Here is a 26545-nt window from a genome sequence, read left to right as displayed (position 1 = left end):
ATAGATTTATTAATCAATTTAAAACAAGGGAATACAATATAGTGTGTACGGGTTATGAATGCTCTTTATGCCAGGTCTCTATCTAAGCTCCACCTGCATGTGGAGGTTTTTATTATATCAAAATGTATCCATTTAAAAAAATCCTTATATACTTCTGTATCCCTCCTATATATATATATATATATATATATATATATATATATATAGGCATAATTATATATCAAATAAATCAATATACTTTTATTTAGGATTCTATTTGAGAAAGAAAATTACGAAGATGGAGATTTCCTCTCTGAGATAAAGAGGAGGATAGCATTGGGATGCAAAGGTTTTTGGGAAATTGAAGAGTATCATGAGAAGGAGAAAAGCAAGTATGTCAATCAAAGGAAAGATCTTCAATGAATATATATACTACCTGTGATGATCTACGGTAGTGAAACATGGGCTCTGACAACTTGCCAAAGTGAAATCTTGGCAGTGGCACAAAGGAAGATGAAGAGGATAATGTTGGGCATCATTCTACAGGATGGAAAGACAAACATCTGGATTCACCAACAAACGAGTTATTGACATCAATACTGCCATCAAGAGATCCAAACAGATGGGCAGGGCATGTAGCCAGACAACATGACAACAGATGGTCCATCAGGACAATGGGATGGACACCTCGTGAACATAAGCAGCCAAAGGGAAGACCGAGAACAAGATGGAAGAATGACCTGATACAACACATGCATCCCAGGTGGCTAAAGTCTAGGGGGAGGGTTCCTCATTGAGTGATAAAACCCTTATTGATTGATTGATTGGATTCAGTTAAAAATGACTTCACATTTTAGGAGACAATCTTTACGAACATAACTTATTAATTGACCCAGTGAGCAAACAGTTAATAAAATATGTTAGAGAAACACTTTGAAATGAGTTAAAAACATATTTAATCTGAAAAGGAAACACTAGATAAATGGATAGTCCTTAATCCGCGGAGTTTCGAAGAAATATTTTCCTTCTCATCAGAGGGTAGGAATTAGCAAAATGCGGGATCGGATTTTGCATGCAGAAGTATTTGATGAAACAACAAGTAAGTCAAAGGTCTTACTTGAAAACAAAAAAAGTGAAGCAGAGGGAATATGGTAAAGAAAAAGGTGATTACACATGAATGGATAGTCTGGTGGAAGATAAAAAATCCAGTGATGGTAAAATCCAAATGTAAAACTTCAAGAAAGTTAAAAGAATTTCCATTTGTACAAGTAAAATCCAAGGAAATACCGTAATTGGAAGAAGATGGTCCATAATAATCCAAAGGCAGAAATCTATGGAATAATTCACAAAAATGTGTACAAGGAAAATGGAAAAGATTCCAATAATATTAATAAAAGAAAAATAAGATATGCTTTTCACTCTACTTCTGAGACATAAATATAAATAAGAAATATATAAATAAAAAATATATGTATCTTGAAAGAGGGATAAATAAAGACTTAACCTGAAATTTCTAAAAACCATCAAAAGTTTGTTATATTTTCTTTTATTGAACTATTTTATTCTTTGCATGTGTGAATGGAGTTAAAAAGCTTTAGTGGATCTATAACATGACTGCGTTAACTAATAACATTTCTTTTTTTTTTTCAGAAAACATTCTGATCCAAGTTCTACTCGTTACATTATGGAATTTAAGGTAAATATAATTCATTTTTTCTGATGTACTTATATTATGTATTCGCTACGGCTGGTCATTCAAAATGCGCTTGTTAAATCTACTTTTGTTGCTGGCCCACGATATATAAACACTGACAGCAAGTAAAACACAACACAGCTGATCTATAAGAAAATATATTTTATTTCACACCAACAATCAGCTTTAAATTTAAAGTTATTACTGAAGGCGTGTCGGGTGGATGTGGATGTTGGCGATGAAGAAATGTGTCAGACTTGCACTCTCTGACTGACTGCCCCGCTTTCTCTTTGTGATGATTTATATAGATATAAAAATATTTGGAATATTTAATATTTCCTGTTGTCTATCGTTTCAATTCCTTTGACTGATATCTTCTCACATATTTCTGGTCAAATTATGCATTCCAATAGACAATGGTGGAAAGTTCCGCATTCCTCAAATAGAATCAATCTGCATGTGTGCAACTTATTAAAGCTCTTTTTATAAGACAGAGGCGCGTTCGAAACGGATGTTTCTTTTTAGAGCACAATTGAACCATGATACTTGATTTTTGTACATTTAACTTTAACTCATAACTAATAATTATGTAAAAACAATTTCATAAAATCAACATTTGGTTCTTTGATAAAACAATAGCGCGTTTGAAATTAAAATCAATGGTTCCGTTCAATAGTGTCATTTTCTTATGCATTACTACCTCCTTCCGGAAAGGTAACCTGACAATCTAACACTTTTATTTCTATTTAGATTTTCATTGTTTTTTTTTTTTTATATTTGAGGTGTTTGCAGCTTTAACATTCTCAGCACAACCATTACAAAATTGCAACAAATCTACATGGATATCAAGACAGTTCCACACACTCCCTATAGTCCAGACCTTACTCCCTGCAACTTTTAAAAAAATTCTATTTTAACCCCAAACAAGGCAAAGTGCTACTTTGATGTAGTAGGCTACTATCGGGGCAATAAGTTGCAGGGATACTATGTAGGGAGTTGAGCAGCAAGATGTCTGTTCACATTACACTTAAACTTCTACATGTCAGTACAGTTCGGAAAGCAGGAATCTGAAAGGGAGCTCCAAAGTCTAGCAGTTCCGGGAAATAAACTATTAGAGTAGAAGGTTTTCTTACATCTATGGATTTCTACTGTGTAAGGGTGGGATTTTGCTGCTTGTCGGGTTTGTCGGAGGAATTTACACCGAGGGAACATCTTTATGTTTCTGAATTTTTGAGATGAAGATTTGTTACATGATAAGGGCTGTCCCCTTTTCATGTAAGTAAAAAAATAGGGAATTAGTTAAATGTAAATATGAAATAGGATAGTCAAAGATTCGAACTTGCAAAGCTAGACTTGGAATTGAAAATTCCAATCATAAGTTAAAATAAATACAGAATGTTATTGAAAATAAGGAATGTGGAATTGTCATTGTTTAGCTCACACAAAATAGTTAGACATATGTTTATTGAAAAAGGAATGTAATGATGAATTTTGTTTCTGTTATAAAAATGAAAATTAAAATAAGGAATTTAAAAATGGACAATGGAAAATGTTAGTTTTAAAGTGAGTTATGAAAATTAGGTTAGAGGGTCGGCTTTAAGAAACATGTGAATAACAATACATGCTTAAACACGGAGGCATGTCGTGCCATGTGTTTCATATGCACGTGCTTGGTCATGCAGTGATGTCATGAGTTATGAATTTAGTTAGATAAATCAGAATCAATCAGTAAGGAGAAGCTAGAGAAGGAAGTCAGATCAGAGAAGCAGAGGAAATCAGACCGATTCTCCGTTAGAATCAAGGCACCCTCAAGAAGCGAGAGGGTTTAAGAGATAACCATGTAACAACTTTGAATCCCTGAAATACAAAATCATGTCCAACCGGTCGAAGAAGAAATAAACGTATCATCATGTGTTTTTATAACTGCCGTCTTGTGTTGTGTCATTCTACCAAAACAAAGGTAAAGTGAAATTGTATTAATATGAACTTTGTGTTTATAAAAATGTACAACTGTCAAAACGTAAATGTCAAACGCACTCTCAGTCTATCTATCAAGATATTCAAAAAATCTCTTCTACTTGAATTAGAGGCTTGGTGCTCCTGTAGAAATCTGTACACTACCTGTCTGTCTCATTATATATAAGAACTGTCTCTCTCTTTATATATACCCTGTTTATGTTTCCAATATGCTATCTCCACAAACATGAACATCCTAAGACAATATAAACACTCACAATGAATATATATAATATCTAACATCTCACAACATGATCACACTAAGACTCTTCCTAATACGAACAGTCAATACCAAAGAATAATACATACACCATCTTAATACCACCCATTACATAACAGATTGTCAATTCATATTATTTGGATTCTTTGGACTGCTATCTACAAGGACCTGTGGCACAATGATTAGAGTACTTGGAAACATCAGTTGTAAAAGTGATATTCTCCTGAAGGTTGACGGTTCAATTCTCAGTGCAGGTGACTAAAAAATACAATTCTATCCAGTCATGGATGACGGAGCAAGAGCATGCTACCTCTGCGAAGTAAATAAAGAGTTCCGTTTGAAATTTCGTCCAAATTCCTGAATTTGGTAAGATACACCTGAAGAAGGTCAGAGGTTACATCGATCGAAACATTGTGAAAATGACACTCAAGATGAGAACAGTAGTCGGATGAATCCATATAATACAGAGTACCAATTAATACAAAATCTTATTTTCTTATTTTGTTTTAGTTTGAGATGGGGGCATCGTACCGGATGCAGGCATTCACCTGCTATTTCAGAAACTTCAGCTGAGAGATCTTTTTAAGATTCTAACTGTCCCTTTAAATGTAATCATTTAAATCTCTTACACTTGGTTCACTGGGGATATTTACCAGGTAGTTTTTGAAATTCTTTTTCATGAGTTCAGTTGCTCTATAATTACTGAAATGATAGAAATCTTCCTCAGATTCCAGTTTCTTTTTATCTCGTACATAAGACTGATATTTCATTATTTATAATGAGGACATGAACTTCTAAGATTGGTCTTTCTCCTTGTTCCATATCACTATGTCAGGTTGTATAGCCCCATTTTCTAGGTACTACTTGTACGAATTGCATAGTCATGGTGGATGGTGTATTTCACACTGTTCTTTCGCAGGGCTTTACGTTGCGAGTGAAACAGTCGCATTTGTGAGTGATTTTTTTTTTTTTTTTCAAATGGCGATTATAAATAAATGAAACACTTAACTTTTAGTGATTGTGTGTTTTTTGTTTACTTCCAAAGCTCTTTACTGAGCCCAAAATGTCTTTTCAACCTTCTTTTTTTTTATTAATAAAACGAACAAAGTCAAATTATTTAAACAAAAGTTTAATAGAACAATATATACACATTTTTTTTAACAAAGGCTGTTTAAAAAAAAAAACATCTGAAATTCGAATGTTTATATTTTCAAGTCTCGGCATTAAATTCAGTGCTTATTTAGAATTACTTATTAAAAATACGCAGAAAAATCTTTATAATGTATGTACTCCTCACAGAACAAAGATGTCATATTCCAAAAATCATGTGAGTTTAGCTAGTAACTTTTGTATTTGGTTAGTAAATGAAAATATTTAGTTGTCAAAGGTCAATTAAGGATAACTTTGTCTGTAGTGCCCTGTTTCTGGTATGTGTTTCCAGGATTTGCTGCTGTATTCCATATTTAACTTTTTACACACACACACAAACAAGATCACTTATATATATTGATATGAATTAATATTACCATTGGTGGCTATCCAGAATCAAATAGTGACATGCCAGGTGGATTGACTCTCCATATATTGTATGAATTAATATTGTCATTAATATTCAATATTCAACTTTTACAATTAGTTGAATGGAGATATTTGCACACTTCATCGTGTCATATTGTATAGTAGTTGTCTCCCGGCAGAACCTTTAAACTGAATGTTAGGTTAATCACATTCTCTGCTTATGTGTTGCTGAGATGACTCATGTTAAAAACATTATTCATCATGCCCATAAATGTTTTTATACACATCTCAAAATAGTTTAAATCAAGTAACAATATACCAGATAGATTGCTATTTAGGTCTAATTTTGTAAATCTGACTTTTCTTTAAATGTTAGATGAATTGATATTGTCACTGGTAGAAATGATGTTGGAACTTTGTTCTCCTGTCAGTCTGAAAATCCTGAAGACATTTCTAATCTGATTCTACCTTGACGTTTTATGAAAAATATATATATAATAAAGTAAAGCTTAACTACACATTCATACTTTCTAAACTATTAGATATAGGAATGAGAAATTTGTTATGAATAAATTATATGATAAATAAAAGATTATGTACTTATGTATTCGAGATTATTATACATAAAAAAGGAAATGAATTATGTTAGAACATTGTTTCTCCATCATCTGAAAAATTCTGATGACATTTCTAATCTTGTTGCTGGAAAAAGGGCTGTCCCCCTTTTCTGTAAATAAGATCTTTAGATAAGTGGAAAATGAGATTAGGATTAGGTGTAGACTCGAACCTTGTAAGCAAGGTTCAGAAATAGATTTAGAATTAGAATGTTAGAATTTTGCTATTGTTAAAATCCATATAAAATAGTTAGATATTGTTTGTATTGTAAAAAGAATTGTTCATTCTTTTATTTATAAAAAGGTCAGCTAAAAAGAATGAACAATACAAATTAAAAATATATTGTAAAAAAAATAGGTTAGTTGAGGATTCTTTGTTTGCAGAAGTGTGCTTTGGACAAACATGTGCTTAGTCATGTGAATTGGTCATGTTTTGGAACGACTCATCTGACGTCATAGCAAATACCTTGATGTGTTATGAAGAATGTATATAAAAGAAAAAATTGTCTACATATTTTATTATTTTAATATGAATTGGTATTGGTGGCTAGCCTGAATCAAATAGCAATATGATGGACTGATTTTTCCTCATATATTGTATGAATTAATATTGCCATTGTTATGAAGAATATATATGATCAATAAAAGATTATTTACTCTAAGATTATTAGACATTGGAATTACTGTAACATTAAGAGCTACACAAAACAGCTTGTCATCTACTAAATAATTATTTAATAAGCGGGACCTGTGGAAATTCCACAGTGAACTCTTTCATATGTAATATATTGATGTTGGCATTCTGTGGATGTTCAGCGTAAATGGAGACAGCCTGATATTATTGTACCTATTTACTATGCCTCCCCACGGGACAGAGTTAGACACCAGGGTCGTTTTTTAACGTGGAGAAAAGGTACAAAAATAAAAATTGTCTCAGTCGTGAAGGATTTCTCCTCCACCGAAAGAGAACAAGAAAATGAAGTGCAGCATCTGAAGAACAGATACTACACTTTGATCTTGACCAAAAGGCCAATTGTAGCTCTTTTGTTAAAACTGCAAGAGTATCTAAGCTAGCAGGGATGCCTGGTGTAGCCTGGTCATAAAATACGCTTAAATATGATATTTTAATTCATGCAGATTTTGTATATATTATTATAGTCAATTTTCTATCGATTCTTATATATTATAAAGTTGTGATTTAAAAAATAAAAAAAATATATCCGTATGAGTTGGGTGCATTAGCTTGAATTTATTATCTACATATTTTATTATTGTCATTGTTGGAAATGATGTTGGAACTTTGTTCTCCTGTCAGTCTGAAAATCTTGATGGCATATCTAATCTGATCCTACCTTGACATGTTACGCAAAAATGTATATAATAAAAAAATATTAACTACTTATCCATGCTTTCTAAATCGTTAGACTTAGGTATGTTAACGATGTATGTGTTATAAAATATGTATATAAAACAAAAGCAATTATCTACTTATGTATTCTAGATTATTAAACATAGGAATCAAAATGAAATATATCTACCAATAACATAATGGGTAAAACTAAAGAAAAATATAGGCTACCCTGAATCAAATAACAATACGCCAAATAGACTGCTATTTAGGTGTTGCTTTGTAAGTCCGACTAACTTTATTTTATGTATTAGATAAGGAAATATTTTTATTTGTGAATATAATGTTGGAACTGTTTTTCTCTCAACCGAAAATTTTGATGACATTTCTAATTTGCTCCTACCTTGATGTGTTATGAAGAATTTATATGAAAGAAAAAATTATGTACATATTTTATTATTTTAATATAGAATTGTTATTGGTGGCTAGCCTGAATCAAATAGCAATATGATGAACTGACTTTTCTTTATATATTGTATTAATAGTTATTGGTGGAAATGATGTTGGAACTTTGTTCTCCTGTCAGTCTGAAAACCTTGAAGACATTTCTAATCTGATCCTACCTTGACGTTTGGAGCAGGAAACAAAAAAAGATTTCTGTATTTATTTTATTTATTTAATATTGTTTCAGCTAATGAGGCATAAGAATGTGAAAGTTAAACTTGGAATTCCATAAAACATTACCAAACTTTATACATTCAATAATGTAACATCTCATGTAATAATTTTTATAGAGAATGTATTTAAAAAAAAAGAAAAGATCATCATGATTATTAGACATCGGAATCATTTTGGCAGTAACATAGTGGGTTAAAACTAACGTAGAATAGGCTAGCCTGAATCAAATATCAAAACATCAGATGTACTACTCTTTAGGCATGACTGAAAATTTAACTGACCTTCTCTTTATATGTTAGATAAAATAATGTTGTTACAGGTGGAAATGGTATTGGAAGACATTTATAATCTTATCCGATCTTTGACAAGAAGCAGAATTTATATAAAAGCAAAGGTTATGCACTTTTTTTAAAAGTTTATTTTTAGTTCATTAGACATAGGAACATGAAAGTTTAAATTCCATAAAACAACATTATGATGTTATATAGAATGTGTGTGTGTGTGTGTGTATATATATATATATATATATATATATATATATATATATATAAAGACAAGATTATCTACTTATGTATTCTAGATTATTAGACAAAGAAGAAACTTTCATATCACTTAAGGATACCGCACATCTTTGGACAATTAAAAAAAAAAAAGATTTGCTAAAAAAAGTACTAGAGTTAGGATAACAAAACTTTTTCTGCCTATAATAGTTTAATATAATCTATTCTATGATACATTTTGTTGATTGTATCTTTTTTTATTCTGAATGTTTATAAATTATAAATAAATTATAAAAAATGACTGCGGATCACCTAAATATTTTCATGGACCACAAGTTGTCTGTGGACCACAAGTTGGTGGCCACTGTTCTAGATCATTAGACAGAGAAATGAAAATGAATTATATTTGTGCCAACAACATAATGGATAAAAACTAACAAAAAATATTCCAGACAAAATTAAATATAAATGACAGATTGCTATTTAGGTCTGACTTTTGTAAATCTGACTGATACTCCATTCTGTCACATTGTATAGTAGCTATCCCCGTTATCTTTGGTGAATCACAATCTCTTCTTCGGTGTGGCAGAATCCGAACTTTTTATCGTTGTTGAGACAACACATATTCTTAAAAACATTATCATGCCCGTAAATGCTTTTTGTGTGCATCCCAAAATAGCTGAAATCAAATAACAATATACCAGATAGATTGCTATTTAGGTCTTATTTTGTAAATCTGACTGACTTCTCTTTGTATGTTATATGAATTGATATTGTCATTGGTGGAAATGATGTTGGAACTTTGTTCTCCTGTCAGTCTGAAAATCCTGAAGACATTTCTAATCTGATCCTACCTTGACAGTTGAAGCAGGAAACAAAAAATAATTTCTGTATTTATTTTATTTATTTAATATTGTTTCAGCTAATGAGGCGTAAGAATGTGAAAGTTAAACTTGGAATTCCATAAACCATTACTAAACTTTATACATTCACCTGTACCTCGAGTAAGTGTAATATCTCATACAATAATTTTTATAGAGAATGTATTAAAAAAAAAATTATGATTATTAGACATCGGAATCATTTTGGCTAGCCTAAATCAAATAGCAAAACATCAGGTGTACTGCTATTTAGGCATGACTGAAAATTTAACTGACTTCTCTTTATATGAATTAGTGTAATATCTCATATAATTAGCAATACACATGAAAAAATTGAAATAGCTTAAAGTATTTTAATATTGGTATACATAGAAAGAGCTTGATAAGCTAAGAAAGAATCTTTTTAAATTTTAAAAATCTGATTAAAATTAAGGAAGTTATGACTATTTTTGTGCCTCACACGTTTGGATATTTTCCCCTCTTTAAGACCATATGCGTTTCGTCACATTTTTTACACTACTTTTTCAGTAAAAATGTCATATCTTTGTTAAAACACAAGACTAAGAAATGAAATTTACCATATAAGTGTATTTTTGTACAAGGAATCAGAATATGCAACTGAAAATATCCAAAAGTCCATGGTTTCCAAATAATCTGCAGTAAATGTGCATAAATATGCTGCAATTCCTTAAAAATGACATGTATCCATAAATAGAAAAGAAGTTGGAGAACTCAAAGTTGAATTGTAATGTGCATTACGTACAAAAAACTTAAATCTAAACATAGGACCATTTAAAAATGAATATATTGCAATATTTCTTTGGTATTATTGTAGATTAACACCTTTTGTTTAACCCCACCCAACCCCTTCTGACCACCCCTCCAAAATGTGATTCTACCTTTTTAGGCAATTATGTATGAAATGCCATGAAAAACTTTAATGAAAGATAAACAAATTATTTTAGAATTTAATGTAAAATAATTCCCCATTACAGGTCATTCTGGCGTTTTAGGGCAGTTAACTGTTTTTTTTTATGGGAGATAAATCCTGTATGCTTTTTGTTTTATTTTTTTTAAGACAATTATGTGTGGTTTTAAGAGGGTTTCTATGCAATGAGAATATGGGGAGGGTTGCCATTCGGACTTTGAATTAATTGTAGGGCTAAGGAAAATTATGTGGGAACATACTGAAGACTTGACAGAAACAAAAACAATATTAGAGGGGGGGGGGCGGTTAGTTTCACAAAAATGTAATGTAAAATAATTCACCATTTCCAGCATTTTAGGGCAGTTAACCAATTTATTTTTTATGTGCATTTTTCTTTAAGGGAGGATCTATTTTTTGTTTGTTTGTTTTAGACGCTTGTATGTGGCTTACAGAGGTATGTTGTTGGGGGGAGGTTTGCCACTCGAACTTAGTGTTATTGTTAGGGTTAAAGAGTGTTTTAGGAGGAGACTTGCCACACATAACTTTAGTAGGTGGGTTGCTAACAGTATTTTGTTTTTCTATTTATTTTTAAGTTGTTACCAAGACTTCAAATATTTAAGTGTCAACTGACATTTGTCTTGTTCTCTGGAAATGCTCAACAGTCAACACTATTTGTGCGTTTGTATTACTTGCCACAGAGGTCGAAAAAGTTGTCCAAAAAAATAAAAAATAAAAAAATAAAATTATAACAAATGTTATGCAAAGCATGTTTTTATTTAATGTAACATGTTTATTCAGCTCGAAAACCATACAGTGCTTACCGATGTATTGGAAAGTAAAAAATGGCGACCAACTATCTCTTTCACATGGTAAGTTTTGGAAAATGAGTTAAAAATAAAAAACTAGATAAAATACTGTTAAAAACCCGCCGAATATATATCCGCCTATGTTACGGTAACATATATTGAGCGAGTTTCTAACAGTATTTTGTCTATTTTTTTATTTATAACCCATTTTCCCAAACTTACCGCCTCAAAGAGAGAGTCGGCTGCCATTTTAAATTTTCGAATACATTGGTAAACTATGTTTTTCGAGCTAAATAAACATGTTACATTAAATATAAACACTAAAAACATATCCAGTTAGGTAGAAAAGTAACTTATCTTGCCTTTGATAACATTTATTTTTTATATATTTGTTTTTTGACAACTTTTTCAAATCTATGTGTATAGTAAAACAAACGAGATTTTCATACATCTTTTGATTTTGAAAAAAAACAAACATTTGTGGCTGTTCACAGTAAAACATTGTTTTAATTCGCTGTTCAAAACTAATGCAATGAATAAAAGTGCATGCAAGCTATATATCTACAAAAGTTTACTTTGTTTTTTAACCATGTTTTTAAATTTGACCAGAAATGTGAGAAATTATAATGGATTCATAATGCCGAATTAGTTGGGATTGTTGTTATTATACATTCTGAAAACCAAATAATTCTAAACTAATGTTATTCTGATAACATTCTCTTATTAAACACATCAGACCATTTATATTCATATTTTCATGCTTTTCTTAATTCGTTAGGGAATAAAAATTAAAGAACGCGTATTGTTTATACTGTGCTATGACTAATACTACAACTGCTGCAGTGCTGCTGCTGCTGCTACTAATACTAACTTAATTTGACCAAACTCGAAAAATAAACATTTCTTTCGGGTAGGTCCTTTTAAATTATTATCAATTACCACGGTCCTACTCAACATAAAATAATACTTTTAATTGATAAAGATAGTAAAAAGAATGATTTATTTACTAGTAGGTGTCCGATGAAATTTTTTTTCAAAATGTTCGATACTCGTCATATTAAAGTCTTATTTTTAACACAACAAAAAAAGAAATGGTCAAAAATATTTCGGACACTTGACAGTATAAAGATTAACACCTCTTCTGATTGGTTTCCAAACTTCATAACGAAATTCTTCATACAATCATGGTACAGGCCTTTAGAAAACAGGGAGGGTCATTATAAAACCTTACCGAAAACGCCATTTTATGACGTTCACATTTTTATCACTTTATTTGCTTAAAACTCTTAAAATATATAATGTACATTCATATTTATTAATTCATTTGAAAGTATATTCATTTCTGAACAAAACAGTAGTAATTTGAAGACTTGAAGTGCTTTGGTTTGAAAAATATGGCTATTTTAGTAGAACTACCTTGAAATCTGTAATTATCCAAAGCGTTTTTTTCGTCCGTGTGTATTACTAATATAATCATTTTTATAGAGAATGTATTTTAGAAAAATATAATCTTGATTAAATAATCAAGTAATCATTATGTCAGTAACATAGTTGCTAAAAACTTACATAAAATAGGCCAGCCTGAATCAAATAGCAAAATGTCAGGTATACTGCTATTTAGGTGTGACTGAAAATTTGATTGATTTTTCTTATTATGTTAGATGAAGTAATGTTGTCACTGGTGGAAATGATGTTGGAACTTTGTTCTCCTGTCAGTCTGAAAATCCTGATGACTCTTTTATCTGATCCTACCTCTGACAATCAGCAGAATTTATATAAAAGGAAAGATTATTTTATTAATTTTTAGCACATTAGACATAGGAACATGAAAGTTAAATTCCATAAAACAACATTAGCAAACTATGTGCATTTATGAGTATCTGTGCAACTAATGTAAAAAAATATGTATTTAAAAAAAGAAAACATCTACTTGTGTATTCTAGATCATTAGACATAGGAATGTGAAATTTGTATGTATCATAAAGCATTAATATAAAAGACAAGTTTACCTACTTATATATTGTACCTATTTACAATGCCTCTGCACGGACAACAGAGTTAGACACAAGGGTCATTTTTTTACATGGAAAAAAGGTACAAAAGTAAATAATTGTCTCGGTCGTGAAGGACTGCTCCTCCACCGAAAGAGAACAATAAATGGAAGTGCAGCATCTGAAGAAAGATACTACACTTTGATCTTGGCCAAAAGGCCAATAAATTATATCTGTGCCTATAAATGGGTAAAACTAACAGAAAAATAGGCTATTCTGAATCAAATGATAATAATCCAGATAGATTGATATTTAGGTCTGATTTTGTAAATCTGACTGATTCCTCTTTGTATGTTAGATGAATTAATATTGTCATTGGTAGAAATGATGTTGGAACTTTGTTCTCCTGTCAGTCTGAAAATCCTGAAGACATTTTTAAGCTGATTCTACCTCGACATATTACAAAGAATATATGCAAACAATAAAACATTATCTACTCATTCATATATTCTCGATTGCTAAACATATTGATGTGAAATTTGTGTTTCAAAGAATGTATATATTAAGAAAGAAAACATCTACTTATATTTTCTAAATCATTAGACATAGGAATATGAAATTTGTATGTATTATAATCTATATATATATATATATATATATATAAAAGGCAAAAGTTGCGTGCGTATTTGTATGTCCAGCAAGGCTTTTTTCGCCGGGCTTCTCGTAGGGGTGGAGGGGTAGGGATTACTATGTTTTAAAACTTTTTATATCCTGCCTAGATTATAATATCTATGATTTGTGAAGGAATGTCGTCTTTGGATTTATTGTGATTGACTTTTATAAAATTCATGCTATTCCCTCGTCTCACGTGTTTGTTCGTTTTTTTTGTATAAAAGTGAAACTAAATCGAAAGGGAAGGCAGGTTCCCTGCCTTTCGTGCCAGGATGTCCGGAAAGCAATTAGCTTTGATCAATGTTGGGAAACCCCTCATATCAGACAATTGCTATTTATTTGGGCACTCCATCGTGGGGAAACAAATAAATGAAACGGCGGAAAGCTGAACTGGCCTACGTTAATTTCAGCACCTGCTAGCAAGTCAACTTTTTGATTGACATTGCTAAATTTGAACGCTTTTCACTTCCTATGGCCTTGTAGCGTAGCGGTAAAATCTCAGGGTATTTTTTCACTTTCTTTTCCGCCCACAGGTTCAAGCCTCCCTCCCTACTAACACTTTTTTTTTCTTTTACACCTTCAAACACCTGGGCAACAACAGGTAGCCAACTCCCTAAAAAAAAAAATGAAAATAGCAGCGAGTACCTGCGCGAGCGCAAATAAAAAAAAATTAGCCGCAGTAGCCAGGCTCAAACCTGTAACATGAAAGCGGAAAAGGAGGTGAAAAAAGCTGTCATAGCTACGACTTATGACGTCATGAAAATAAACAAAATAATGTGCAGTTATTTATTTATATGTACGTCGAGATCGTAAGGCGTGAATTTATTAGCAAAAGTGTTGATGCAAAAACTGAACCCTCCTTGCATTGACGGTCAAAGAATTAATCTTTTTGTCAAATTTTTCGATATTTTTCGTCCGAGAGATTGATCTTTCTATCGATAACAATTTTGTCAGTGTTCGTTGTGTGTGCTGAAAGTTTTTGCGAGACTTACAAACAAACACACAGTCAACTTTCCTATATGTAATAGATAATCTTCATAGCAAGAATAATGTTTTTCAATGAAAATTCTCTTGTAATGACCGTGGTAAAAGAATACAAAAATAGAATTAAGTAACAATGTTAGGTTGAGCTCTATTTAGGTCTGATTTTTGACAAATTCAACTAACGAAAAAATAGGCCAGTTTGAATCAAATAACAATATGTCAGATTGCTATTTAGATCTGACTTTGTAAATCCAATTGACTTCTCTTTATATATTAGACTAGCGAGGGGTACCCGGCGTTGCCCGGGTATTTTTCGGGGTATGTGAAAAAACCCCAAAAATGTGGAGGGAAAAACAGGTGCCCATGAAAAAAAAAAAACCGAAGCCTTCACGACGCGCAGATGGAAAATAGTAAAGTGTTAAAAAAAACAGATGCGCGTTTTTGATTGACGTGACGGCGATAGGTATTCAGCAGTAAGCATTTTGTGCGGGACAGTTTTGAATGAGGTGAATAAATCGGTTTGTTTGTTTTTAAAAACCCGCTCCCTGTTTATTAGGAGGAGCGAAATGAAAGCTACAGTCTGATATGACGAAGTCGACATTGAACAAACGTGACTTAGCTCTCTGGAGACAACTGGCTTTCGGCCTGTGATTAGAGTCGAGTTTCGCTTTTTTCTATACCGAAAACCGAATGTAACGCGTGCCGATACGGGAAATGTGGAATAATTAACGTTTGAAAGTCAATAAAATTAAATAGACAGGCGAGCTCCGTGGGTAACTCTGAGATATTACAATTTATAGATGATATAAAAAGTTTTAAGAAGTTGTGAACCGAGCAAGCGCTTCTCTGAAAGAAGCCTTTTGTGGACATCGAGGAAATACATACATACATACATACATACATTTTCGCTTTTATATATATAGATGAAATATTATCATTGATGGAAATGATGTTGGAACATTGTTCTCCTGTCAGTCTGAAAAACCTGATGATATTTTTAATCTAATTCAACTTTGATGTGTTATGAAAAATGTATATAAAAAAAGATTTGCTACTTATTTATGCTTTCTAGATCATAAGAAATAGATATGTTAATGTTGTATGTGTTATAAAAATGTATATGAAATAAAAACAATTATCTACTGATATATTCTAGATTATTAGACATAGGAATCAAAATGAAATATATTTGTACTGATAACGTAAGTGATAAAACTAAAAAAAAAAAATAGGCTACCCTGGATCAAATAGCTATATGCAAGATAGACTGCTAATTACGAGTGACTTTGTAAACCTGACTAACTTTATTTTATGTATTAGATGAAGTAATGTTCTTATTTGTGGATATAATGTTGGAACTTTGTTTCTCTCTCATCCGAATATTCTGATGACATTTCTAATCTGATTGTACCTTCATGTGTTATGAAAAATGTATATAAAAGAAAAAATATGTACATATTTTATTATTTTAATATGAATTGTCATTGGTGGCTATCCTGAATCAAATAGCAATATGATGGACTGATTTTCCCTTATATATTGTACTAGCCTGGGTGCCTGGCATTGCCCGAGTGTTTGGAGGTGTGTGTTGACCCCCGCCCCCCCAAGTAGTAGTAGGCAGGCAGAACGAAACCCCAACCGTGAAGGAGTGAAAAAAATGTGAAAAAAATGTGACGTCTTTGCTGTTGCGCCCATCACCAAACCAGAAGTGACGTAGGTTTAAATTAAGGCTAGACAATCGAAAAGAGGGGATGACGTTTAAAAATATCAGCGAAAAAAAGTGACGCCCTCCCTGAAGGTGAAGGAATTAATGTTTTTAGCCAATTTTTCAATATTTGTTGTCCAAAGGGTTGAGCTTCAAAATGATACCGATCTCGTGAAAATCCGTTGCCTCTGTTGAAAGTTTTAGGCAGATATACATACATACATACAGTTTTAGGCAGATATACATACATACATACATACATACATACATACATTCAAACAGAGAGGTAATATTTATATTGCAGATGAATTAATATTGTCATTGGTGGAAATGATGTTGGAACTTTGTTCTCCTATCAGTCTGAAAATCCTGAAGACATTTCTAATCTGATCCTACCTTGACATGTTATAAAGAAATGAATGTATTAATAAACAAAAAAATTATGTACTCATTTATGTTTTCTATATCATTAAATAGGAGATTGTAAAATAATCTTCAAAGCCGGAATAAGTATTTTTTGAGTGAAATATATAATTTCCTTGTAAAGATGGTCAAAGAAATACAAAAATATGTCAGTCCAAATTAAATATTCATATGGATTGCTATTTAGATCTGATTTTAAAAAATTCAACCGACTTCTTGTTATATATTAGATTAATAGCAACGAAAAAATAGGCTACCCTGAATCAAATAACGATATGCCCACTAGATTAGTATTTAGCTCTGACTTTGTTAATCTTACTGACTTCTCATATGTATGAATTAATATCGTCATTGTTGGAAATGATGTTGGAACTTTGTTTCCCTGTCATCTGAAAATCCTGATGTCATTTTGAATCTGATCCTACGACATGTTACGAAAAATGTATATAATAAAAAAACTTAACTACTTATCCATGCTTTCTAAATCGTTAGAGATAGGTATGTTAATGTATGTGTTATAAAATGTATATGAAATAAAAACAATTATCTACTTATATATTCTAGATAGTAATCAAAATGAAATATATTTGTACTGATAACGTAAGTGATAAAACTAAAAAAAAAAAAAAAAAATAGGCTACCCTGAATCAAATAGCAATATGCAAGATAGACTGCTAATTACGAGTGACTTTGTAAACCTGACTAACTTTATTTTATGTATTAGATGAAGTAATGTTCTCATTTGTGGATATAATGTTGGAACTTTGTTTCTCTCTCATCCGAATATTCTGATGACATTTTAAATTTTATCCTACCTTCATGTGTTATGAAAAATGTATATAAAAGAAAAAAATATGTAAATATTTTATTTTTTTAATATTAATTGTTATTGGTGGCTAGCCTGAATCAAATAGCAATATGATGGACTGACTTTTCCTCATATATTGTATGAATTAATATTGTTATTGGTGGAGATGATGTTGGAACTTTGTTCTCCTGTCAGTCTGAAAATCCTGAAGACATTTCTAATCTGATCCTACCTTTACATGTTATAAAGAAATGAATGTATTAATAAACAAAAAAAAAATTATGCATTCATTTATGTTTTCTAGGAGAATGTAAAATATGAAATTCCATAAAATTATAATCTTCATAGGCAGAACAAGTATTTTTTGAGTGAAATACATAACTTCTTTGTAAAGAAAATGGTAAAAGAAAGACAAAAATATGTCAATCCAAATTGTATAACCATATGGATTGCTATTTAAATCTGATTTTGAAAAATTTGACTGACTTCTCCTTATATATTTGATTAAAAACATAATGGTTTAGCACCAGCGAAAAAAATAGGGTAGCCTAAATCAAATAATGATATGCCCGCTTGATTGCTATTTAGCTCTGACTTTGTTACTCTTACTGACTTCTCATTATGTTTGGTGAACTAAAATTTTTATTGTTGGAAATGATGTCGGAACTTTGTTTCCCTGTCATCTGAAAATCCTGATGACATATCTAATCTGATCCTACCTTGACATGTTACGAAAAATGTATATAATTAAAAAACTATTAACTACTTATCCATGCTTTCTAAATCGTTAAGACATAGGTATGTTAACGTTGTATGTGTTATAAAATGCATATTAAATAAAAGACAATTATCTACTTATGTATTCTAGATTATTAGACATAGGAATCAAAATAAAATATATCTGTACCAATAACATAATGGATAAAACCAAAGAAAAAAAAAAAAAATTAGGCTACCCTGAATCAAACAACAATATGTCAGAGTCTTCTATTTAGGTCTGGCTTTGTTAGCTGCTTTTCCTATTTATGGTAAGTTGGTCATAATTTCATTTTTATTTTTATTCATCCTTTCTATAACATTAATAATCTTCTTTTTTGTTACTTACCATATCCTGTGTGTGTGTGTGCGTGCGTGATAGCTTTGTTTAACTGCTTCCTCCTCCTTGCATGGTTCCCGTATGCTTAAACTTGCCTAGGTGGTGAGTCTAACTCTTTTTTTTTTTATTGCTTTCATTAACATTTATCATATCAGTTTCGGTATCATTACTGTTGTATTTATCTTTCTTTTAGTAATTGCTAAGTGTAATTTGAGCTTAAATAAATTTATTAATGGGTTAATTGTGTTTCTTTTTATTCAAATTGGAATAATTCTTTTGAGATAGGAATGTTTTCAAGATATGATGGTGGTCATGGAACAAATTAAATTTGTATCTCAAGGTATTACTGTTGAGGAAAGATTATTGGTGTCTTTTCTCAACAAGTATTTAAATATATGCAGCTATGGTGCAGGCAGTTCTGACTATGAAAACTGAATTAACTTATGAGGCTTCTACATATTACGTACCAAACTAAACTGATTTTTGCTGAACTAAAACTGAAACTTAGTTTAGAATCAATTTAGGCTTAGTTTAGGGTCAAGGTAAAAAAAACAAAAAAACATAGTTCAATGAAGTTTCTTAACGTTCTTGAGTCTAGAAAGTCTTTTTGTAAAATTTTGAATTAATGACGTAAGTTGTGTGGTCATGTAAACCAGTGCTTTCATCGAAACTTCATCTCTAGGTTATTGTCTACAAAAGCTGAAGAGCAGCTTGAATTAAATAACAATATGTCCAATGAAATGCTATCTAGGTCTGACTTTATAAATCAACTGGATTTTCTTTATATGTTAGATGAAGTGATATTGTCATTGGTGGAAATGATGTTGGAACTTTGTTCTCCTGTCAGTCTGAAAATCCTGAAGACATTTCTAATCTGATCCTACCTTGACATTTTATGAAAAATGTATTAAATAAAGTAAAGCTTATCTACACATTCATACTTTCTAGGCCATTAGACATAGGAATGAGAAATTTGTTATTAAAAAATTATATAATACAAAATAAAAGATTATGTACTCATGTATTCAAGATCATTATACATAAAAAATGAAATGAATTATGTTAGAACATTGTTTCCCTGTCACCTGAAAATTCTGATGACATTTCTAATCTGATCCTACCTTGATGTGTTATGAAGAATGTATATAAAAGGAAAAAATTATCTACATATTTTATTATTTTAATATGAATTGGTATTGGTGGCTAGCCTGAATCAAATAGCAATATGACTTTGTTCTTCTCTCAGTCTGAAAATTCTGAAGACATTTCAAATATGATTCTACCTTGACGTTTTATGAAAAATGTATTAAATAAAGAAAAGATTATTTACTCATTCATAGTTTCTAGACCTTTAGACGTAGGAATAAGAAATTTGTTATAAAGAAATTATATAATAAATACAAGATTATGAACTCGTGTATTCTAATTCATTATACATAAGAAAGGAAATGAATTATAGCTGTGCCAATAGCATAGTAGTTAAAATAAGAAAAATAAATAGGCTAGGCTGAATCAAATAGCAATGTCAGATGAACACCTATCTAGGTCTGATTTTGTAAATCTGATTAGATGAAATTATATTGTCATTTATGCTTTTATTTTTATTTTTATTTTTTTTTAAAAACTAATCCTACCTTGCCTTGTCATGAAACATATGTATATATATATATTTTTTTTTTGGGTTACCCTATATATATATATATATATATATATAGTGTGTGTGTCACTCGACTCTTACATTCTCCTTTTTAACATTGTCCTTTTAAATGTCTTAAATGTACTGATAAAACATGCTTTTTATTGGTGATTGTTCATTACGGTGTCATAATGATGACCTTCGACCTTCCAGTAATAGAACACGCACCCTATAACCGGGAACAACTCTGCCACATAAAAATAGAAAAGATAATGTAGTTATTCATGTTTTCTAGGTCATTAGACATAGGAATGTGAAATATATAATTATAATCTTTATTCTTCACGCGTGATTTCTCATTATGGCTGTGACGTCACTTACGTCTCTAATATGATCCCGGCTTGTGCACATGTTCTTTTCTTTCTTACACTTGGCTCGGAATTTGCATACAGCCACTGTACGCGTGTTAGCGTTCTGTTACCACAATAAAACTGTCTAAGTATTGTTTAAGTATTATTAAGTATTCAGTGTTTAATTATTATCCAAAGAAAATTAGCCTACACTGATTCTGGTTATGGTGACAGTAGTGGGTAAAAAAGGATAGCACTTTCTTGTTTGGAAGAGTCCAGGAAGCGGGAGAAAATGTAATGAAAAACAAAGAAATCAATGCATGACTCATTCATAATAAATGAAACATTCATAAGTGCTTAATTCGAGTGCGGAGCAGATTAGCCAATGAAGGGTTTGACTATTTTGCCATAAGTTATGTGCTTAAGTGGAGAGACAAAAACAACTTTACTTTATTATTGAGATGAAATATTATCGTCATTGGTGGAAATGATGTTGGAACTTTGTTTCCCTGTCATCTGAAAATCCTGATGACATTTTTAATCTGATCCGAACCATGACGTGTTATCATATTCAGTTAAACGTTAAAGTTTTACGTGCCGCATGTTATTAACAAATTTAGAATTTTGCTTCCAAACTGACCTTTAGCAAGGTCATTGTTTTAAACTACATAACCAGAAATGCAACAGATTTTCTTTGGGAGTTAGTTCCTTGTTGAAGACAGATTCTTGGTCTCTTTTATGAACGCGCATTGAAAGATTTGCTGCTGTGATGTAAACAGTTCCGATTACAAAACTGAATCAACTAATGATGTTTCTACATACATACATTTAAACAGACAGGTGAGAGTTATATTGCAGATGAATTGTCATTGGTGGAAATGATGTTGGAACTTTGTTCTCCTGTCAGTCTGAAAATCCTGAAGACATTTCTAATCTGATCCTACCTTGACATGTTATAAAGAAATGAAAATAATAATAAACAAACAAATTATGTTTTCTATATCATTAAATAGGAGAATGTAAAATAATCTTCATAGCCGGAATAAGTATTTTTTGAGTGAAATACATAATTTCCTTGTAAAGATGGTCATAGAAATACAAAAATATGTCAGTCCAAATTTAATATTCATATGGATTGCTATTTAGATCTGATTTAAAAAAAATTCAACTGACTTCTTGTTATATATATAAGATTAATAGCAACCAAAAAATAGGCTACCCTGAATCAAATAACGATATGCGCACTAGATTAGTATTTAGCTCTGACTTTGTTAATCTTACTGACTTCTCATATGTATGAATTAATATCGTCATTGTTGGAACTGAAAATCCTGATGACATTTTGAATCTGATCCTACGGCAAGGTCATTGTTTAAACTACATAACCGGAAATGCAACAGATTTTCTTTGGGAGTTAGTTCCTTGTTGAGAACAGATTTTTGGTATCTTTTATAAACGGACACTGAAAGATATGCAGCCGTGACATAAGTTGTTCTGACTACGAATAGAGAAAACTGAATCAACTAGCGATGCTTCTACACAATACGTACTAAACTAAACAGATTTTTCCTGAACTAAACATAAAACTTAGTTTTGAGACAATTTAGGGTTTGTTTAGAATCAAGGTTAAAAAAAAAAATCATAGTTCAGTGAAGTTTGTTACTGTTTCGAGTCTAAAAAAGTTTCTTTTCTGAATTAATGACGTGAGTACTACAAATATTTTGAATACCTATTCTCAAAAAATACTAGTGTGGTGATGTAGAACAGTGTTTTCATTGAGATCCCATCTCTAGGTGATTGCCTACTAAGGCTGAAGAGCAGCCTGAATCAAAAAGCAATATCTCAAATGGAATGCATCTGTAAATGAACTAACTTTTTTCATGTTAGATGAATTGATATTGTCATTGGTGGAAATGATGTTGGAACTTTGTTCCCCTGTCAGTCTGAGAATACTGAAGACATTTCTAATCTGATTCTACCTTGACATGTTACCATGAATATATGTAATCAATAGATTATCTACCCATTCATATAGGGCGGGACGCTATAATTGCTACCCAAGAGAAAAAAAACACAAAAACTTTATTTTAAAACTTTTATTGAAAAAAAATCAATTCAGGTAACTTGATTATGTAGTAGAGCTGACATCTATTCAATGAGCCTTAATCATCGTCCAAAACTGGGAGCATGCCTTTTCCACAAGTGCTGGTAGGAGCTCAGCGAATACTCGGTGGATGGTGCTAATCCGGCTAGCTTTGGTGTTGTGGGAGGTCATGTTGGTGATGTTCTCGACATATGACCAAACGAAGTAGTTCAACGAGTTTAGGTTGAGGAAGGAGAGAAGGGTTCAAAGTCATAACACTCCTTTTGAAGCCAAGTGGAGGTCTCTTTGGACTTGTGGACCAACATCAAGTTCTGCGGCCACAGCCAGTCCCTGCCAGTGCCTGCCAGTGGCCACCTGATTGCACCAGGGGATCACCACACTTTTCAGCACATCCAGATACAGTTTGGTGTTAACTTTCAAGCCGACTTCGAAGATGTGAGGTGGCATGATTTGGCCCTTACTTGAAACCACACCAAAAGCCATAACCGTGTCCGGAAACTTTTTTTTCATCACACTGGACACGTCCCTATTATTTGTGGCAATCTAACGATGTTTCTACATACATACATACATTTAAACAGACAGGTGAGAGTTATATTGCAGATGAATTGTCATTGGTGGAAATGATGTTGGAACTTTGTTCTCCTGTCAGTCTGAAAATCCTGAAGACATTTCTAATCTGATCCTACCTTGACATGTTATAAAGAAATGAAAATAATAATAAACAAACAAATTATGTTTTCTATATCATTAAATAGGAGATTGTAAAATAATCTTCATAACCGGAATAAGTATTTTTTGAGTGAAATACATAATTTCCTTGTAAAGATGGTCAAAGAAATACAAAAATATGTCAGTCCAAATTAAATATTCATATGGATTGCTATTTAGATCTGATTTTAAAAAATTCAACTGACTTCTTGTTATATATAAGATTAATAGCAACCAAAAAATAGGCTACCCTGAATCAAATAACGATATGCCCACTAGATTCGTATTTAGCTATGACTTTGTTAATCTTACTGACTTCTCATATTTATGAATTAATATCGTCATTGTTGGAAATGATGTTGGAACTTTGTTTCCCTGTCATCTGAAAATATTGATGACATTTTGAATCTGATCCTACGACATGTTACGAAAAATGTGTATAATAAAAAACTTAACTACTTATCCATGCTTTCTAAATCGTTAGAGATAGGTATGTTAACGTATGTGCTATAAAATGTATATGAAATAAAAACAATTATCTACTTATATATTCTAGATAGTAATGAAAATGAAATATATTTGTACTGATAACGTAAGTGATAAAACTAAAAAAAAAAAAAAAATAGGCTACCCTGAATCAAATAGCAATATGCAAGATAGACTGCTAATTACGAGTGACTTTGTAAACCTGACTAACTTTATTTTATGTATTAGATGAAGTAATGTTCTAATTTGTGGATATAATGTTGGAACTTTGTTTCTCTCTCATCCGAATATTCTGATGACATTTTTAATTTTATCCTACCTTCATGTGTTATGAAAAATGTATATAAAAGAAAAAAATATGTAAATATTTTATTTTTTTAATATTAATTGTCATTGGTGGCTAGCCTGAATCAAATAGCAATAGATGGACTGACTTTTCCTCATATATTGTATGAATTAATATTGTCATTGGTGGAGATGATGTTGGAACTTTGTTCTCCTGTCAGTCGGAAAATCCTGAAGACATTTCTAATCTGATCCTACCTTTACATGTTATAAAGAATGAATGTATTAATAAACAAAACAAAAAAATTATGCATTCATTTATGTTTTCTAGGAGAATGTAAAATATGAAATTCCATAAAATTATAATCTTCATAGGCAGAACAAGTATTTTTTGAGTGAAATACATAATTTCTTTGTAAAGATGGTCAAAGAAATACAAAAATATGTCAGTCCAAATTAAATATTCATATGGATTTCTATTTAGATCTGATTTAAAAAAATTAAACTAACTTCTTGTTATATATTAGATTAATAGCAACGAAAAAATAGGCTATCCTGAATCAAATATCGACATGCACACTAGATTAGTATTTAGCTCTGACTTTGTTAATCTTACTGTCTTCTCATATGTATGAATTTATATCGTCATTGTTGGAAATGATGTTGGAACTGAAAATCCTGATGACATTTTGAATCTGATCCTACGGCAAGGTCATTGTTTAAACTACATAACCGGAAATGCAACAGATTTTCTTTGGGAGTTAGTTCCTTGTTGAGAACAGATTTTTGGTATCTTTTATAAACGGGCACTGAAAGATATGCAGCCGTGACATAAGTTGTTCTGACTACGAATAGAGAAAACTGAATCAACTAGCGATGCTTCTACACAATACGTACTAAACTAAACAGATTTTTCCTGAACTAAACATAAAACTTAGTTTTGAGACAATTTAGGGTTTGTTTAGAATCAAGGTTAAAAAAAAAAATCATAGTTCAGTGAAGTTTGTTACTGTTTCGAGTCTAAAAAAGTTTCTTTTCTGAATTAATGACGTGAGTACTACAAATATTTTGAATACCTATTCTCAAAAAATACTAGTGTGGTGATGTAGAACAGTGTTTTCATTGAGATCCCATCTCTAGGTGATTGCCTACTAAGGCTGAAGAGCAGCCTGAATCAAAAAGCAATATCTCAAATGGAATGCATCTGTAAATGAACTAACTTTTTTCATGTTAGATGAATTGATATTGTCATTGGTGGAAATGATGTTGGAACTTTGTTCCCCTGTCAGTCTGAGAATACTGAAGACATTTCTAATCTGATTCTACCTTGACATGTTACCATGAATATATGTAATCAATAGATTATCTACCCATTCATATAGGGCGGGACGCTATAATTGCTACCCAAGAGAAAAAAAACACAAAAACTTTATTTTAAAACTTTTATTGAAAAAAAATCAATTCAGGTAACTTGATTATGTAGCAGAGCTGACATCTATTCAATGAGCCTTAATCATCGTCCAAAACTGGGAGCATGCCTTTTCCACAAGTGCTGGTAGGAGCTCAGCGAATACTCGGTGGATGGTGCTAATCCGGCTAGCTTTGGTGTTGTGGGAGGTCATGTTGGTGATGTTCTCGACATATGACCAAACGAAGTAGTTCAACGAGTTTAGGTTGAGGAAGGAGAGAAGGGTTCAAAGTCATAACACTCCTTTTGAAGCCAAGTGGAGGTCTCTTTGGACTTGTGGACCAACATCAAGTTCTGCGGCCACAGCCAGTCCCTGCCAGTGCCTGCCAGTGGCCACCTGATTGCACCAGGGGATCACCACACTTTTCAGCACATCCAGATACAGTTTGGTGTTAACTTTCAAGCCGACTTCGAAGATGTGAGGTGGCATGATTTGGCCCTTACTTGAAACCACACCAAAAGCCATAACCGTGTCCGGAAACTTTTTTTTCATCACACTGGACACGTCCCTATTATTTGTGGCAATCTAACGATGCATTTTGAGGTTACTGGCAATGTTCTGTTTTCATAATTTGGATCAGTAGAGAGCATGAGTTGTACAGCGGCGCATCTCCAATCTCACTTGTTGAACATTGTGTCACTTTC

General features: G+C 31.6%; 1 protein-coding gene across 5 annotated transcripts in view; it reads left to right on the top strand.

The window, feature by feature from the left end:
• The window catches only part of LOC145267099 (pseudouridylate synthase 1 homolog), a 163249-nt gene that overhangs the window by 63088 nt on the left and 73616 nt on the right, over positions 1–26545 (top strand). For all 5 annotated transcript variants that reach the window (XM_080123097.1, XM_080123099.1, XM_080123101.1 and 2 more), the window contains exon 12: positions 1630–1675. In XM_080123097.1, coding sequence (XP_079979223.1) covers positions 1630–1675 — 46 coding nt within the window. The remainder of the gene's footprint in view (positions 1–1629; positions 1676–26545) is intronic.

This window comes from Euprymna scolopes, chromosome 42 (assembly GCF_053919585.1).
Source record: "Euprymna scolopes isolate OS-2025 chromosome 42, ASM5391958v1, whole genome shotgun sequence".
In the NCBI taxonomy this organism is placed as follows: domain Eukaryota; kingdom Metazoa; phylum Mollusca; class Cephalopoda; order Sepiida; family Sepiolidae; genus Euprymna; species Euprymna scolopes.
This window is presented reverse-complemented; position numbering and strand designations above follow the sequence as displayed.